The sequence below is a fragment of the Centroberyx affinis genome, unplaced genomic scaffold (genome assembly GCF_046629955.1).
Source record: "Centroberyx affinis isolate AG114_WGS23_722 - 3 ecotype Tasmania unplaced genomic scaffold, CSIRO-AGI_Caff_v1 ptg000217l_1, whole genome shotgun sequence".
NCBI classification, from domain to species: Eukaryota; Metazoa; Chordata; class Actinopteri; order Beryciformes; family Berycidae; genus Centroberyx; species Centroberyx affinis.
The window spans coordinates 26,586-45,802 of NW_027278908.1; the positions used below are offsets into that span (position 1 = coordinate 26,586).

A 19,217-nucleotide genomic window follows, 5' to 3' on the forward strand; every position below is an offset into this window, starting at 1 on the left:
ATTCTGACTGCTTTCAACAGACTGACACTCTGTTCTAGAAAACTCCTGAAACAAGTGAAGCTGCAGTGGAGACAAGTGGAGTTATCTCTCCTCACTGCAGAATGTTTCTCTTGGGTTAAGAACAATAAGGTTTGAGGCTGAATATGAGACTAGATGACTCGTTAAGATGGAGGATTTTACAGTGAGGTTCTCTGTTGAGAAATATACAAACAGCACAGAGTCAGACATGTTGGAATCTGGATAATTTCCATCAGGAGAATTTTAGGAAATGTATTTTATAAGTAAGGAATGATTTAATGAACACAGCGGCTGTTTTAACTCGTCAGATGCAGCTGCTTCTGTTACATTTCATTTCCATCAGGTTCAGTTCAGCTGGACTGAGTCCTGATTGGCTCCTTTCACTAGACAGCTGAACCATCCACCATGTGTCAACTCTGTTTTAAACAATCTTCTTCTTCTTCTTCTTCTTCTTCTTCTTCTTCTTCTTCTTCTAATCATTATCATTATTATTATTATTATTATTATCGTCATCATCATGATCATCATGATCATTATCATCACTATTATTATTGTTAGCTTGTTCCTATACTGGAGTACAAGAAAATAATATTTCTATTTTTTATTATTATCCTTACCTTTCTTTCTTTCTTTCTTTCTTTCTTTCTTTCTTTCTTTTTTTCTTTTTTAATGTCGTTTTACTTGGCAAATTTTGTTTTGCTTGTAATTGTTTTAATAAATGTTAATGTTATTATTATTATTATTATTATTATTATTATTATGATACATTGGAAGTGGCTCTGGATGAAAGAGTTATATCTGATTTAAACACATATGAGATGCAGTTTCCTCTCTTCACCACTGGGTGGCGCCACAGCACTGAACCAGCAGAGAGGCCGTGTGTCGGGCCTGCTGCTGGGTTCAGTCTGTCTGCTACAGTAGAAACCAGCTGCTTCTACTCTCTTCTACTGATGAACTTCTGATGCTTCAGGACTGACAGTCTGACAGCAGCTGTTTGTTTTCTGCTGATTTCTTTAATCATTTTCAAGCCAAACAGTTTAAAAACAGTTTCAGTCAGAATGAACTTGAACCCTGATCCTCCTCCAGCTCTTCATCCGGTCCTGGAAGAAGCAGCTTCCTCATTCTCAGGTCAAAGGTCAGTGCAGCAGGTTTCTGAGTCTGACAGGGGGAACGTTCCGCTCCACCAGCTGACTGGATCCTGTCATCTGTCATACTGAGGAACATTGCTGAGGAACATTGCTGAGGAACATTGCTGAGGAACATTGCTGAGGAACATTGCTGAGGAACATTGCTGAGGAACGTTCTCCACAGTCTTCACATTCCTCTGAGCTTCGTCACTCGCTGAAGAAACCTGCTGATGAATCACAATACAGAAACCAGTGTGTTTCCTTATTTCTACATTTTTTTTAAAGCTGTTGGTTTGGAGCTTTGGAACTTTACAGCACCGTAAAGGTTCTATGAAGTGAGTATCAATGAGTATAAAGAACCTTTTTCTGGTCCCACATAGAACCCTTTTTATTCAGCGTGCAGTGTGGGCAGCAGGAAGAGGAACAGCAGAAGAAGAAAAGGAAGATAGAAGAAATACTGAGAAGAAAATTTATTTCTACTGATTAGAGAACAGCTCATCTGTGACGGGCAAATAAATAAATAAATAAATGAGAAAATACTGGTGTAAAGAAAAGTATTTCATCCAAATACCTGTGATTTGTATTTTCAAAACGTAAAAAGTGCAATGATGAAGAAACTGGAAATTCTTTTGGTTTTAACATTTTATTAACTTTCAAACTTTTTCTCTGGAAAAATGAAAGTTTGTCAGGCCAGCCAGCCAAAATAAAAAATAAAAAAAACACAAACTTTAAAGCAAAAAATTTAAATAAAACAATCCCAACCTCCCAAAAATGACAAACAAAACATAAAAAAACTCCAACCAAAAGATTAATATTAATACAAATAATAATTAATTAATCATTTAATTTACTGCCCGTCCCTCTCTGTAACAGACTGCTGTTTAGACTCACTTTCAGTCTTATTCTCAGGTTTGACTACAATTAATCAATACTTATATTATAAGTAGTTTATCTATATCTATCTATTAATAAAATATGTGCATGACAGGTTTGTTCCTAAATGGACCGGATGTGTCCTCCTCCCCCTCCTTCTCTTCCTCCTCCTCCTCCTCCAAGACTAATTCCTGGATGTTTACTGTACTTCCCAGGAAAGGAGCACACACACACACACACACAAACACACACACACACACACACACACACACACACACACACACACACACACACACACACACACACACACACACACACACACCCCTGACTGACGAGGCAGGGGGCGGAGCCAGAGGCCTCAGTCTCAGGTAACAGCCACCTGGAGGCTCAGGTGTGCTGATAAGGTGTGTGTCAGTGTGTAGAGCTGCAGTCAGGTCTCAGTCTGGAGAGTTAACAGACCAAACAGAAATCTATTGATCTATTGATCTATTGATCTACTGGCTCTACTTGTTCTACTGGATCTACTGGATCAGAGCAGAACTGCTTCCTGACCTCCTGGAGACAGACAGGTGAGTTTCTGAAGCTACAGAGGAGAGAAATCTGAATCACGTCAGATCACCTGCCTTTCATCAGGAAAGTCTTAAAAAATTTTGCGAGTCGAGAAGCGAGTCGAGTTCAATCTCTACTGTAACTCAACTGTAATTCTACTGTAATTCTGTACACCTGACAGAGGAATGTGGCTGGGTCGAGGTCGGACAGGTGAAGGATGTTAGGTAGGACAGGTGAAGGATGTTAGGTAGGACAGGTAAAGGATGTCAGGTAGGACAGGTAAAGGATGTCAGGTAGGACAGGTAAAGGATGTTAGGTAGGACAGCTAAAGGATGTCAGGTAGGACAGGTAAAGGATGTTAGGTAGGACAGGTAAAGGATGTCAGGTAGGACAGGTAAAGGATGTTAGGTCGGACAGGTGAAGGATGTCAGGTAGGACAGGTAAAGGATGTTAGGTAGGACAGGTGAAGGATGTTAGGTAGGACAGGTAAAGGATGTCAGGTAGGACAGGTGAAGGATGTCAGGTAGGACAGGTAAAGGATGTCAGGTAGGACAGGTGAAGGATGTCAGGTAGGACAGGTAAAAGATGTCAGGTAGGACAGGTAAAGGATGTTAGGTAGGACAGGTAAAAGATGTCAGGTAGGACAGGTAAAGGATGTTAGGTAAAGGATGTTAGGTAGGACAGGTAAAGGATGTCAGGTAGGACAGGTAAAAGATGTCAGGTAGGACAGGTAAAGGATGTTAGGTAAAGGATGTTAGGTAGGACAGGTAAAGGATGTTAGGTAGGACAGGTAAAAGATGTCAGGTAGGACAGGTAAAGGATGTTAGGTAAAGGATGTTAGGTAGGACAGGTAAAGGATGTCAGGTAGGACAGGTAAAGGATGTTAGGTAGGACAGGTACAGGATGTCAGGTAGGACAGGTAAAGGATTTTAGGTAAAGGATGTTAGGTAGGACAGGTAAAGGATGTTAGGTAGGACAGGTGAAGGATGTTAGGGAGGACAGGTAAAGGATTTTAGGTAAAGGATGTTAGGTAGGACAGGTAAAGGATGTTAGGGAGGACAGGTAAAGGATGTCAGGTAGGACAGGTAAAGGATGTTAGGTAGGACAGGTAAAGGATGTTAGGTAGGACAGGTAAAGGATGTCAGGTAGGACAGGTAAAGGATGTTAGGTAGGACAGGTAAAGGATGTTAGGTAGGACAGGTAAAGGATGTTAGGTAGGACAGGTGAAGGATACTCTAATGTAACTCTGTTGTAACTCCACCTGTAACTCTCCTGCACCTCTACATAAATCTACAGATGAATGACTGGAATGTAAATGTGGTAACACAGAGTCGTGGGTGTTTCCCTGGTGGGAAATATGAAACTCGTTCCAGATAACCCCGCCCCCCCCCCCCCCCTCCCCCTCCTCCACCTCTTCAATATTTAACCACAGAGGAATGCGGAGCGGCCGGTCGGCTCTCGCCTGCAGGCTGAAGGACACGAGCTGCAGACTGATCTGCTATCAGCTGACAGACAGAGACTCAGCAGTCAGTCATTCACTCTGCTGCACTTCACTTTCCCTGTTAGAGGACAAGACCTTCACTGGTGCTGTGAGCAGCTTGTTTTCCAAGAGCTTTCCACTGTTGACATGATCTCCAAGCTGCAGTGAAGGACAGAGAAAGTCACCGGTCCAGTCGTCTGTTATGTTTTATTATGTTTTATAAACACCGTTATCCACTTTAAAACCAGAAGAAGAGGAAGAACACGATGACTTGGAAGCTTCGAGTGTTTTAACTCGTTTGAACAAATCGAACCGGATCTCACACAAATATGTGAAATGAACACTGTTGACTTGTTGACATCACATGACATGTTGTCAACAAGTCAAGTAAACAGCCAGTACTTCAAGTAAAGAGCCAGTACTTCAAGTAAAGATCCAGTACTTCAAGTAAAGAGCCAGTACTTCAAGTAAAGATCCAGTACTTCAAGTAAAGATCCAGTACTTCAAGTAAAGATCCAGTACTTCAAGTAAAGAGCCAGTACTTCAAGTAAAGAGCCAGTACTTCAACTTAAGTAGTGAAGTTCAGTACTTGAGTAAATGTTTCAGTAACTTTCCCGCTCTGTGTCTGTCTGTGCTTCAGACTCACAGACTGTCAGTTGGTGTTTGTCAGTGTTTTTTTGTTCTGGTAGAACCGGTTCTTTATGTTCTCCTGCAGCTTCCAAACCTTATATGGAAACATCTCTACCTGGAATGCAGTTGGCATAAATTATTATAATTAGCATGAGAAAGGATGTTCGACATGAGGAATTTTAGATCAGATAAGATCAAACTTCAATAATTCCTGTGTTGAAACTGGGCCTTTGGATACATAGAAATATCATATGAATAAGAACAGAGCAAATGGGGGATTTTAAACAGAACCGACAAATTCAACAGTAAAAAATATGTGAAGTTACAGCGTGAGGAGGGACAGCTGATGAAGATATTAATGGAAAATGTCAAAAAAAAAAATACAAAAATATAAAATGAGAATATATGCAGTAGTACTATGAAATTAAAGAAAAATAAATCTCTGGAATATAGAAAAATGAGAAAATATGAGAATATAAAAAACATGTGAATTTAAAGTGTCAATACAGGATGTGTACAGGATAATAAATGGGATTATAATTCCTTTTGTTAATCCTCCAATTGAATCCTGAATTTACCGTTCGCTCTTTGCAAATGTTTCCCACTGTGATTTTGTTGTTGTTGTTGTTGTTGTTGTGTTTGTGGATCATCATGTTTGGTGTTTGTTGTTTATTTTATGCTGCTGTTCTCTGGCTATCGTCATTAAACTGAACTGAACTGGACTGAAAACCAGTCCAACACCACAGATCCCAGTTCAGATGAATGAAACCAGTTCGCTCAGTGTGTTTCTTTTCTGTTTCAGGACTGAGAGCCTCTGGACGACTTCTTCTTCTTCTTCTTCTTCTTCTTCTTCTTCTTCTTCTTCTTCACACCTTCAGTCAGTGTGTTGGACCTTCAGCCCGGAGGTGCGATGCCTCTGAAGACCGCCTCCTACCTGAAGTCGGCCACCATGCGTTTGTCCCGGAAGCCGAAGCGGCGCGGCGACCTTCTGTCCGTCAACATGATCAGCCTCCCGCTGGGCGACTTCCGCCACCTGTCCCACATCGGCCTGGACGCCCGGGGCGACGCCCGGGGCGACGCCTTCGGGGACCTGTCGGCCTTCCAGCGGGGCGGCGGCCTCGTCCTGCACGGCTCCCAGAGCCACCAGGACCTGTTCCTCACCGCGACCTCTGACCTCACCCCCCCGCCCCCGCCCAAACCCCCCCGCCTCCTTGTCTCGGAGGGCCCGGGGGCGCCGGACGCCCTCAGCCGGCCCGGGACGCTTCGCACCGCCGGCCACAAGAAGTGTCACTCCCTCCCACTGCTGGACTCTGCAGAGGAGGAGAAGGTTCCTCAGGTTCAGCAGGAGGTTCCTCAGGTTCAGCAGGAGGTTCCTCAGGTTCAGCAGGAGGTTCAGGTGGGGGAGGAGGAGGAGGAAGGAGGGCTGAGGATGAGGACGGAGGTTCTGGAGCGGGACGTGGCCTCAGATCCAGATCCAGCTCCAGCGGTGGAGGAGGAGCCTTCCTTCGTGTTGAACCTGGACCTGGGCCCCTCGCTCCTGGAGGAGGTTCTGCAGGTGATGGACAGGATCCAGAGCCAAGGAACTCCTTCATGATGCGGCTTCAAGAAAACATAAACTCTCATGAGACTTGAGTTTGCTGCTGGAGCATTTTGAGGAGAAAACCTGCAGATAAACAGAACTTTAACCAGCTGCTGTGTTGCAGAGTTTTGACTTTACGTCTCTCAGGTCTTATCAATCAGAAACGAGCTTGACGGACAGCTGAGTTCTGTTCAACCAAAACTCACAACGATGAACCAAGAATCACTTTAATCACCAAGCAAAATAAAAATAAATAAAGAGTAAGAGTTGAATCTGATGTTGAAACTCTGCTCCTCTCAGTGATTTGCAGACCAAACATGTATGACACACGCTGACTGTGTGTTAGTGGGTGGATGTTGTGTAAGATCAGATTCAGTCTCATCCTGTCACTGCACAGTCAGTGAGAAAAGATCCAGTGTTGATAGGGAAGTCTGTCTCTTTCTGGATAAACTAACATGTTATTTGACTGTGTGAAGGTTTGTGGATTTAAGCTGCTGAAAACTTTTTAAATCACCGCCGAGACTTTCTAGTTTCCTCTGATCCAGCTGGTTCAGTCAGGAAGCTGATGAGACTGAACTGTCTGTAAATCATAATGTGTTTTAAAGCAGATCCATGTTGAGGAAAATCTTTATTTCCCGTTCAGCATTAAAGCCGGTGTGCTGTTGAAGTTCCCATCGCTCTCCTCATCTGCTTTCTAATGAAAACACTGCCGCCATGTGGTGACGAGCTGCATTACAGCTTCACCGCACTGCAAAAAAACCTCCAGTTAATTCGGCCCAACCGATTTATAACCAAACAAAAAGAAAAATATGAAACATATCGGAACAGACAGACACATCGGCAGATCACCTGACCAGTGTGACTGATCCTGAACTGAGGAAAACCTCGACCAGATACAGACTCAGTGAACACAGCCTGGCTGTAGAAACAGGCCAACACCGGCAGACCTGGCAACCCAGAGAGGACAGACAGACAGACAGACCTGGCAACCCAGTGCGGACAGACAGACAGACAGACCTGGCAACCCAGTGCGGACAGACAGACAGACAGACCTGGCAACCCAGAGAGGACAGACAGACAGACAGACCTGGCAACCCAGTGCGGACAGACAGACAGACAGACCTGGCAACCCAGAGAGGACAGGCAGACAGGCAGACCTGGCAACCCAGAGCGGCGTGGCTCAGGTGCAGACGGAGCTGACCTTCCTCTCACTGTGCAGATTCAGAGATCAGAGATCTCCACCTCCAAATTCAAATCGATATGCAGATTCTGAAAACTCCCAACAAATGAAAAACTCCAAAACCTTCTAGGAGAGAAAAAGGAGTTTCCACTGCAGCCCAGTCTGTCTCAGACAGGAGACACACTGACCTGTCAAATATTTATAGAATTGATTGACTGTTAATTAATTGTTGTATATTTGCTGACATATCAATTGTATATTTAAGTTTGATTACTGTTATTTGAATTTGAATTTGTTGACTTTGCTTTGGCAATAAGTACGTTTGTATTTCATACCAATAAAGCAGCTTGAATTGAAGTGAGCCAGTCTTCAGTCTTCAGGTGTTGCCTTCAGGGACAGACCGCCTGCTGGGAATTCAGAGAGTCTGTATTCCCCTGGCTGGAACCAGATCCTCCCGTAACTCACCATGATTCATATTTATAATATTAATACTTTCTGGCTGTTGAACAGAGTAAATGTTCAAATGAAAATAAAGAGCCTCCACCTGTCTGTCTGGATAAACATCATGTTTCACTCGACCTGCAGTGAGTCAGAGGGATGAAGGACGTATCTGTAAAATGTTTTTAACAAACGAGAACAAACCACATGTACAGACAAGAACAAGGCCTGTGTGTGTGTGTGTGTGTGTGTGTGTGTGTGTGTGTGTGTGTGTGTGTGTGTGTGTGTGTGTGTGTGTGTGTGTGTGTGTGTGTGTGTGTGTGTGTGTGTGTGTGTGTGTGTGTGTGTGTGTGTGTGTGTGTGTGTGTGTGCTGCCACATCTCCAGACACTCAACATTCAGTCAGTTCAGCTTTGTTACTGTTTAGTCAGCAGAGGGCGCTGTTACGGTTACTTTTGTTACAGTCCTACTTTGTTTTTTTCAGTAATAATTTTATATTAGTTTTATTAGTTTGTAAAAAAATTTTATAAACAGGTGGGAGGATAATACATTTCTGTATTTAGCAAGTTCAAATGAAAACTGAATATATCAGTTCTTATACAGAAACAAAACAGACAAAGACATTAAAGAAAATAGATTGAAATCTCCCAACTGACCCAAACACCCAGTCTCTTTCTCTACCATATAAAAAAGGGGCATACAAAAATAAAAATCTGAAATACACAACTTTTGTTTATTTTATTTTACTTTAGTGTCTTTCTGTCCAGTCAAAGCTGTGTGTGTGGTGTCATGAACCAAAAACTCTCTCAATCCATTTCTCCACGTTCATTTTCCAGCATCTCTCTGAGCCTTACCAAGAACAGGCCGTTTCTGTCTCTGTGTCTTTAAGGCTCATTAATATTAACGACCCTCCGTTCCCATTGGCTAACCGTTTCCAGAGTGAAACGTGAGACGCCGCGGCCCGGCGGCTACAGGTAGGGAAAACTCTCCGGTAATAAACGACGACAACCGCTCAACCGCTTTGAAAAAAACACTTTGTTAGTCTATTATTTCTTACAAAAATGATAATGAGCGAACCTTTGTGACATCACAAAGTTACGGAAGTCCAAACGGCTCGTTTAGAGGCTCGCTGCACTAATATGGATTGTGTGGATTTAGTTTTGATACTTTCACCATGTTTAGATAGACCATCCAACTCCTTTATCACCACAGAGGAGAGGGGAGGCCTGCTTTACATGATGTGGAGCTTTAAAACTGAACTTACAACATGGTTCCACATGTTACAGTGCTGCTGTTGCTGTTTAATCCAGTTTGTGACACTACTGGTGTTTATACAGCAGAGGGCGCTGTCACTCATTTTTAAAACAGGAAAGCATGACTGGGCTGCAGTGCAGTCATGCAAAGTATTACAAAACACTACAACCAAGTCATTGTTTTACAAACCAGTCTTTACTGAGGTGGGAATTTAATTACATTATTTCCTGCCGTGCATCAAGCTGACTCTGCATGCGCCATCAGTCACTACACACACACACACACACACACACACACACACACGCACACACACACACACACACACACACACACACACACACACACAAACACACACACACACACACACACACCGAATGTAACTTTGAACTATAACTTCAAATTCAGTTTTCTCAGTTCAGATCGTGTCACTAAGGAAAAGCAAACTAGCAAAGAAGCAAAGATTCTGCTACAACTTAATTTAATTATTCAAATTAATTTATTCTAAATCTGATTTTGTGAATTCAGCAGGTCAGTCTGAGCGTGACAAATCAAATATTTACAACTCAGATCAAACTGCTGGTTCTAATCTGGTTCCACACCTGCAGATAAACTGCTTCCCTCCTACAGTCAACAGCAGCTTTGATTACATCAAACTGCAGAACAGACCAGAACAGACCAGGACAGACCAGAACAGACCAGAACAGACCAGAACAGACCAGGACAGACCAGAACAGACCAGAACAGACCAGAACAGACCAGAACAGACCAGGACAGACCAGAACAGACCAGAACAGACCAGAACAGACCAGAACAAACCACAACAGACCAGAACAGACCAGAACAGACCAGAACAGACCAGGAGCCTCAGAATCACATTCACTTTAATTATATTAGTGCAGAACAGACTGACACACATATAACAGTAGAACAGAACAGAACAGACAAAACAGAACAGAACAGACAGAACAGTAGAACAGAACAGAACAGTAGAGAACAGAACAGAACAGTAGAGAACAGAACAGAACAGTAGAGAACAGAACAGTACAGAACAGAAGAATAGAACAGTAGAACAGAACAGAACAGAAGAATAGAACAGTAGAACAGAACAGAACAGAACAGAACAGAACAGAACAGAACAGAACAGAACAGAAGAATAGAACAGTAGAACAGAACAGAACAGAACAGAACAGAACAGAACAGAACAGAACAGAATAGTAGAGAACAGAACAGTAGAGAACAGAACAGAACAGAACAGAACAGAACAGAACAGAACAGAACAGAACAGAACAGTAGAGAACAGAACAGAACAGAACAGAACAGAACAGAAGAATAGAACAGAACAGTAGAACAGAACAGAACAGAACAGAACAGAACAGTACAGAACAGAAGAATAGAACAGTAGAACAGAACAGAACAGAACAGAAGAATAGAACAGTAGAACAGTAGAGAACAGAACAGTACAGAACAGAACAGAACAGTACAGAACAGAACAGTACAGAACAGAAGAATAGAACAGTACAGAACAGTACAGAACAGTACAGAACAGAACAGTACAGAACAGAACAGTACAGAACAGAACAGTAGAGAACAGTAGAACAGAACAGTAGAGAACAGAACAGAACAGAACAGAACAGAACAGAACAGAACAGAACAGAACAGAACAGTAGAGAACAGAACAGTGTTTTCAGCAGCTGAGGCCTTTAGTTGTTGTTTAGGTGGTAGTTGTTGTCCAATCAGATCAGCAGAGGGGCGGGGCTTCTGCAGAGACTGTTGTAAACAATAAACATGGTGAAGCTGTAAGACTCTTTAATGTGTGAATGCTGAGGATCAGATGCATGCTGTGGCTTCTGGAAACTGTCTGAAGGTCTGAAGGTTTCCTGCTGAGGTTCAGGACGAATCAAAACAAACCCGGCAGCTCAAAGTCTGCTCAGGTGGACCATGACCTGTTTGTCCTGAAACCGTTCCAGCAGCTGCAGAGACAGGCTCCGCCCACTCCGATCTGATCTGTCCAGAGGACCGGCTGTCCGTCAGCAGGCAGAGAAGAAGAGTTTGTGTCTTTGGTTGATTTGATATCTTCGGGGTCATGGAGACGAAGACGCTGCTGCTCTCCGTCCTTCTCTGGACCGCCGGACACGCCGAGGTCCGAGGTGAGGCGGGGGTCGACCGTGAGGGCTTTTGAAGGCCGATACTGATAGCCAATAATCAATATCTTTAAAATTTGACTGATTTAAATTTTAATCTCCATTTCCATGCCGAAAAAACCCAAAATATTCAGTGTTTCCCCCAGAATTTTGGTGGAAAAGCCTCTGAAACAACATGTAGACCATCATGGGACACTAAAACTCTCCACTGAATCTCATGATATTAAAATGATTTTGGGTGGGTTAGTAGCTCTTTTAGCCAGGGTGACACCCCCCCCCCCCCCCCCAGCATTAGACCTTTAAATGCTGAAATCATTTACCAAAAAAAAAAAAAAAAAAAATTAAACAATCAAACTGTTTTCAGTATCTGCGGTCAGGAGGAGAATCTGGACTTCTGCAGCTTTAATATTTTACAGTAAAATCTGGACTCAAGCAGCTTTAAAGGATAAGTCTGGTGATTTTGGACCGATGTATAATTAGTCTTTTTAATCAAACAGGTTTCTCACAGAGTGTTTTACTAAAGGGTGTAAATACAGATAAACACAAGCAAGAACAAACACGTCACATAGTTTTAGATAAAGTTCATCCCCCTTCCTCTGTGCTCGGCACTAGCTTTGCCCAGGCTTGTAATACTCTGCTTTTAATTTAGAGGAGAGGTGTTACGGGATATAATCATTATCTTTACCATGGACAAGAATTTACCTGTCCATTAGTTTTACCAGAGAACCACGATCAAATTCTTGTCCAAGTCATCTCCTCCCAAAAACCCCTCATGTGTTGGTGTTCTGTCAGCTGAACAAAGGACGCCATTTTGTGTCCACACGAAATACTGCAGAGACTAAAGGCCGTCCTGTGGTCTGGTCAACATCAGATATCCGCTGAATTCACTCTCCTTGTCTATTAAAGGATCAGTTCTGTGATTTAGTTCCTCTATATAACTCCTCTCTTCCTCCTGTAGCTGTTGGACCCACAGACAGTCTTGTCTGTAGCTGTTGGACCCACAGACAGTATTGTCTGTAGCTGTTGGACCCACAGACAGTCTTGTCTCCAGTCAGCTGTCAGTTGAAGCTCCGCTGCCTCTTGCTGCAACAAAGAGTCCAAACTGTTTGTCAGAATATTCCAGAAAAGCTGTTTGTGTCCCACAGCAGAGAGGAAACAGACTCAGTTCCAGGAAATCACAGAACTATTTTTCTCTGCTGCAGCACAGACCGCTGTGGGGTGAAAGGCGGTTCCTGGCGGAGTGATCCGGTTCCGGACGGTCGGGTCTGTGCTGCGGCAGAGAAAAATAGTTCTGTGGTTTCCTGGAACTGAGTCTGTTTCCTCTCTGCTGTGGGACACAAACGGCTTTTCTGGAATATTCTGACAAACAGTTTGGACTCTTTGTTGCAGCAAGAGGCAGCGGAGCTTCAACTGACAGCTGACTGGAGACAATACTGTCTGTGGGTCCAACAGCTACAGGAGGAACAGAGGAGTTATATAGAGGAACTAAATCAGTGAACTGACCCTTTAAGAAACACCTGTGTGTGTTGTCCCAAACTAGTGAAATGTCCCAAATGTTGAAAGTGATAAATCCTTTTTAGTGAGTGACGCTCCTCCTCTTTTCCCTTCAACAGACCTGACAGGGAAACAGTTCACCTTCCCTAACGATCCTGCAGCCGCTTCCAAGCCGCACGTCCTTCTTCAAACCGACTCCACCTTGATCTCCGCCATGACCAACTGCCTCCGCTTCTACTCCCAGCTGACCCGCATGCAGGTGCTGTTGTCCTTGGCGACCCGCGAGTCAGACAACAGTCTGGCGCTGACGAAGAACTCAGAAAGTTACGGAGCCCATGCGGGCAGAGGGGCGTACTCCTTCCACGGGTTTCCGGGAAACATCTTGGGGTGGAACTCGGTCTGCTGGACCTGGGACTCGCGGACTCGGCTGACCCAGCTGTGGCTGAACGGGAGACGCAGCAACCTGAAGCTTCTTGGATCTGAGCTCCCGGTGTCAGGAGAGATGAGCGTCACGGTGGGTCAGGAGCAGGACACCTTCGGAGGCGGCTTCGACCCCGAGCAGTCGTTTGAAGGAGATCTGACGGACCTCCACCTGTGGGACCACGTCATCTCCCCATGTGAGATCAGATCCTACATGAACAGAGGGTTCTTCCGACCCGGGAACGTCCTCAACTGGAGGAACCTGACGTATCAAATCTCTGGGAACGTCTTCATCCTGGATGCTGATGTTGATAATCCGGACTGTAATTAATGCCAGTCGGTTGCTTTTGTACATCGAGCCCATCACTTAGTGACGGTGGGAACCAGATCATGAAGACATGTGTCCGACACCGTGAGAACCTGCAGGAGGCTCCAGGCTCCATGCAGGAACCTGCAGACATGGAGCTTCCTTTTTTTGATTTCCTTTTGTTTTCATTTTTTTTTTTTTTTTTTTTCAATCTTTATTGAAAAAAACATTCAAATATACAAATAATGCAGACCTGTGCTCAGCATAGAAGTATACAAAAAAACCAAGAATGTGATTTTAAATAACAAATAAATTAATAATATCAATTATTCATCCAAAAACAAAAAAAAACAAAAAAAAACAGTTGGGATAAATAAACTTCATTAATATAAAATTATGATAAAAAAAATAAAAAAGAAACATATTATTCCTCTTTAAAGAGTTCACCATACAATTTGAGAGTTTTATTACTTTTTTTTAGTGTTTATATGTTTAAGGGTCTTAATATATTCATAAATTCACACAAAAATCTAGTGAAATTGGGGGTAACTTTTGTTACCTTACATTTATGGATATGAAATCTACCATACAAAATCAACAATGCTATATACATCCAGTTCAAAATATGTAATGACATTTTTACACTCAATTTTTATATTTTAATTAGTTTTACACAATATATAATCTTCTATTCGAGTCCAAAAAGTAATTGAATGTATACAGTGGTAAAATAAATGCGTTAAGGTTTCTGGTTTCCTTTTGTTTTCATCTTGGAGAGTTTTCACTGCATGACATCATCAGCAGGCGACCTGCTGCTGGACAACGATCCGCCTTCTGCTAACAGCACAAAGATCTCCTTCCCATGTCTCCATAAGACGTTTCCATGTTACTTAGTCATGGCCATGCATTACTCTGTCCAGCTTCATTAAAGCACAGTCAGCCTGAAAGTCCATGAGCTTGTAGTTTTTAGCATTATAATGGAGAGCAAAGATCAAGCAGAAATCACCAGATTTTAACACCAGAAACTTCCCTCTGTGCTAGTTTGGTGACATACAGCTAATAATTTATTACATTAATTAAATAATATGTCATCAGTCATCAGTCAGCGGTTCTGATAGTCTCGGTGGTAAATGTATTAGACGCAGAGACTTTGCCACAGTTTAGTGTTTATTGGACTGACCAATAATCACTTCATGTCAGTTAAACCAGGAAAACATCCTCAATAAAACACTTCAGCACTGATCTGGCTGTTTCCATCTGTGTTCCTCTGCAGCAGAGCGGTGGAGTGCTGAGTGTGTTGGAGGTTAGAGGAGTGGGACCGGGACCAGAGGGTCACAGGTTTGAATCCGGGAAGAGAATCTGGGCAGAGGAAATGAACGAGACACACGGTCCAGCTGAAGGGAAGGAGAGAAGGACACAGAGGAGTAAGGAAACAATGCAGGAAGGAAAGAAAACAAAGAAGGAATCAAGAAGTAGGAAGGAAGTAAGGAGGGAAGGAGGGAAGGAGGGAAGGAAGGAGCTGCAGCTTCAGGCTATAAACTTTTTTTCTTGTCTGCTTTGCTCGACAATAAGGTCAAAATTCAAATGATTTTCACAAATTCAGTATTGAAGATACAATTCTGCAAATCAAGGCACTTTCTATAAACAATTCTTAAAATCTTTGAAAATAACTTAGTTATTAGTCAAACTATTAAGGAAATATAGACATCTGAAAATACTCCAATTTCACACTGACTTCCATTGTGTTTTGAGATATAATGCAAAAAATATTATCTTAAATTATTTGGACACAGTCAATATGTGAGTGAAATGAGAAATGAAAAATTAGATTAGATTAGACTTTACATTAACAAACTTTACATTTACAAACAAACTGACTGATTATTTATGGATTGTTGATTTTTTATTTATTTATGCACGCACGCACGCACGCACGCACACACACACACACACACACACGCACACGCACACACACACGCACACAGATGTGGAGGCTGGTACAGCTCCGACCCGCCCATATCGCCCAGGCGGAGCGGACGTGATAGAGGACAGCCTGGAGGTGTACACACAGAGAAAGTTTCGGAAAGTTTCAGTCTGTCTGAACCTGAACCCGAACCCGAACCGGGACTTCCAGACAATAACCGTTTTTACCGAGCTGACATCCGGATCAGTTACTACGGTAAGAATCAGTCTGAATAAATCTGATGTTCTCTCGCTGTTTTCACTTCCAGCCGTTTAATAACAAACTGACAAACTGTTTGTTATTAAACTTAATTAATTTTCACTGAGAGTTTACCGAGCTGCGCTGATCTGAGAGTTTCTCAGTGATGTGATGCTGAAATGAGGAGATGTGTTGTGCTGTCAGCTCTCTGGTGCCAGTCAGCCAGTTTGTTTGCCAAACTGCTTTTAAAAATCTGTCATTTTAATGTTTCCTTGCTCTTCGGGAACACTACAGACCTGGCAGAACCGGACTTAAGCTGCTTTACTAATAAATAGAATCCGCTCTTCCATTCGGCATGCATCCAATACACCAAGTATTACTTATTTTAAGAAACTCAAAAGTTTTAGATCTGGTTCGCCTGTTGTTTCGACAATCTCCATCCACCAAAATACACCCGTGCAGAGCCATGGAAACCACTTATAAATGTTGAAAAATTATTCGAATAATAGCTGTTTGATGAATCGCTTCTATGCCGAATCTACCAGAACACACCAACAATGCAGAAAATATTTTAAGTTCTGTTCTAGCAGGTCTGCATTTTGCCGATGAGCAAGGCGACATTAAAGTACAACATTTTTAAACGGGGTTCGGTCTGGCTCTACACTACGGAGCGGAGCGGGGCAGAGAGCCAGGCCGCTGGGCGGGTCGCCGCCTGCCCGCAGCAGGAGGAGAAATCACCGCTTCAGGGGATTTTCTCTCCTCTGCAGACTGGAAACTAAAAACTTTTTAATGTGTGATGTACAGACGCTTCCGTGTTCAGCTGAGAAACAAAACTAACGGAATGAAACACTGAAGCCGGTCCAGCTGTTCATGTCAGTCAGACCTCAGAACCGTGTGAGACTGGATTCTGTTTGTCTGGTATTTTTCTGTTGGGCTTCTGTTTGCACCTTCCTGTAAAACAGATGAAACCACTTCAGATTCAGCTGAACATTCGCGCTGTCTGGAGACAGTCAGCTGTGGATCAATAGCAGGGATTGATGATCAGCTGTGGATTGATGAAGGGAGCAGATACCAAACTATAGCTGGTCTGTTGAGTTCAGATGGATCTAAGAAAAGAGCAAAAAAATGAGAGGCATATAGCTACACCTCTCTCTCTCTCTCTCTCTCTCTCTCTCTCTCGCTCTCTCTCTGTCTTTATCTTCATCTGGTTTCCTGCTGTTTCATTGTTGTGCTGACTGACTGAAACTGACTGAAACTAACATTTTTGAAAGAAATAGCAGTTTTGATGTGGGCCTGTAGCTGTTGGGGTGGAGGGATCTGGGTCAGGTCTCTTCAGGAGGGTTTGGACTGTTGGCTGGACAGAAGCCAGAGAGCTGTGGGTGACAGACAGAAGGGAACGGCTGACAATGCCAGAGCCTTCTTTAAAACTTCATGTAGGAAACAGACTTGTCCAGGACCAGCTGAGACTACAGGAGAAACAGACAGATCTCCGGTAGGTGTGGAGATCTGTTGCCTTTCTGTTCTCAACTTTCTGGGTAAAGAATGAGAAGAATTCTTCACACAATAGTGAGGAATTCTTGTGGTTGATGACATTAAACGTGTCCTGGGGTTACGGTGATGCTTGGAGATAAGATTAGAGGAGAAAGACGCTCTAGCTGCCTTAACTGCCAACTGATATTTAATCATTTGTTCTCTCATAATGTCATACAGGACTTGTAATTTGTTAGTTTTCCATTTCGGTTGTGGTTTTCGGCACTCTGTCCTTGAGGTTCGGGTGTGGCGAGGATTTGGTTTGGATTTTTTGTTTTTAGAGGAGCCGTCGAGTTGAGAAGGTAGAATGGATGGATTTGAAAAGAGTGACTAGATCCTCTGTGTCCACATGCGGAGGGGGAGAATTCAGAGTCTGGATGCTTGGAGATCCTGAAGGCCTCTGAGAAGAACACAGATGCAGAGTTTGAGTCGAGGAAGCGAGAGCGCACAGGGGTCAAAGGTCAGAGTGGAGATACAGAGGCAGGTCAGTGACAACAGACCTGAGGTGAGACACACAGATAACTATAGTTTCAGTAGTGAGTGGAGGAAGGCTGAAACTGAGCTCTCTGTCTGACACCCGGAGCAAAGCAAGTGTCATCGCTAGTTTCCGACCGACGCAGTTTTCACTTCATTTTCACGGCTAGCGCTCACGTCTTTTAAATAGCAAATGTACTTGCACCCATCTCTGCACCCATGGGTGTGTTGGTCTGGAGTGAGGTTTGGTCAGGAGCATGTTGGTGCTTTGCTGTCTTGAGGCAGCGGAAAGCGATTGTGCCATTGACCAACAGAAACCTGGTCTGAAGTCTGGAGCAGTGTTTTCCTGCTATTTAAAGGACACATTATTCAAATAGTAAGATGCGTCTGTCTCTCTCTCTCTCTCTCCTCTCTGTCTCTCTCTCTCTCTCTCTCTCCTCTCTGTCTCTCTCTCTCTGTCTCAAACACACACCGACACAACGTTACCATGCAAAATAGAAAAATAGGATCATCTACTATGAATTTGCACTTTACTTGATTCCTGACATGTATTTTGTTGCCAAATAGCCATATAATGCTTTCACCATTACACAGTGCCAAATGAGCAGCGTGCATCATGTTAACCATCATCACACATGGCCAATTACTAAATACGCAACCGACAACCAAGAAAAACAACACAGTAAATATGTAAAAAGCACAACCCAACAAAAAGTCATGAAAATAAACTGCAAAGTCATCTTACCTTCACCCACACACACACACACACACACACACACACACACACACACACACACACACACACACACATCACCATCACACACGAGCAGATCCGTTTCCTCAGCAGAAAGCCGTTCATTTCTCTAACTTGCCAAATCCGCCTTTTAAATAGCAACTCGCCAAGGTGCAGCACACCTGGCTCTTAAAGGGAATGGGAGCTGACACTCTGATTGGTTGAGTTCATGTTACGCCCAAAACACACCTGTGATTAATGAAGGGACTTAGTGCAACCCCTTTGTGCTGTGCATCGTTTAACCAGCAGGTTGGATTTGGACCCTGATGCACCTGGACCATGTGCTGCAGACCATGAGCTGTAGACCATGAGCTGCAGACCATGAGCCATGGATCGTTTAAATAGAGGCCTGAGTGTGTGTGTGTGTGTGTGTGTGTGTGTGTGTGTGTGTGTGTGTGTGTGTGTGTGTGTGACTCTTTGCTTGAGTTGGGACATGAAGTGACTGAACGAGGTTGAGTCATTCAGTGAGAAGCAGAAATTTGGTTGTAAGTGCTTCAGATGGACAGCAGAGATGGACGCTGAAATCACCTGGGCTGTGACCGGAATGGATCTCTGTTCCCTCATGTGTATTTCCTTATATAGTTCTGCTCTATTAGTGCACTAATTAAATCACGCATGATTAATGAGTGAATTCAGACACTTAATTCATCATCATTCATCATCAACCTGCGTCTGCGTTCACCAGTCACATAAACAAATGTTTCAGCTAAGATTTGACAGGTTATCAATATTCCTTCAAAGCCATATATGAGTCACTAGCCGACATTAAA

The 19,217-nt window shown here is 43.2% G+C and overlaps 2 protein-coding genes across 2 annotated transcripts; both read left to right on the forward strand.

The window, feature by feature from the left end:
* The first annotated feature begins 2,432 nt into the window (after positions 1-2,432).
* On the forward strand, positions 2,433-7,979 carry LOC139662756 (cdc42 effector protein 3-like). The gene is made up of 2 exons (XM_071541466.1): positions 2,433-2,587; positions 5,480-7,979. Exon 2 carries the CDS (start codon positions 5,588-5,590, stop codon positions 6,269-6,271), a length of 684 nt encoding a protein of 227 aa, XP_071397567.1. The 5' UTR covers positions 2,433-2,587; positions 5,480-5,587; the 3' UTR covers positions 6,272-7,979.
* A 3,231-nt stretch (positions 7,980-11,210) lies between these two features.
* Positions 11,211-17,664, forward strand: LOC139662746 (C-reactive protein-like; the record flags this gene model as incomplete). The annotated part of the gene is made up of 4 exons (XM_071541456.1): positions 11,211-11,274; positions 12,882-13,505; positions 15,517-15,668; positions 17,538-17,664. Coding segments are annotated over exons 1-4 (967 nt in total), but the record flags the coding sequence as incomplete, so codon positions are not given.
* Positions 17,665-19,217: the final 1,553 nt, after the last annotated feature.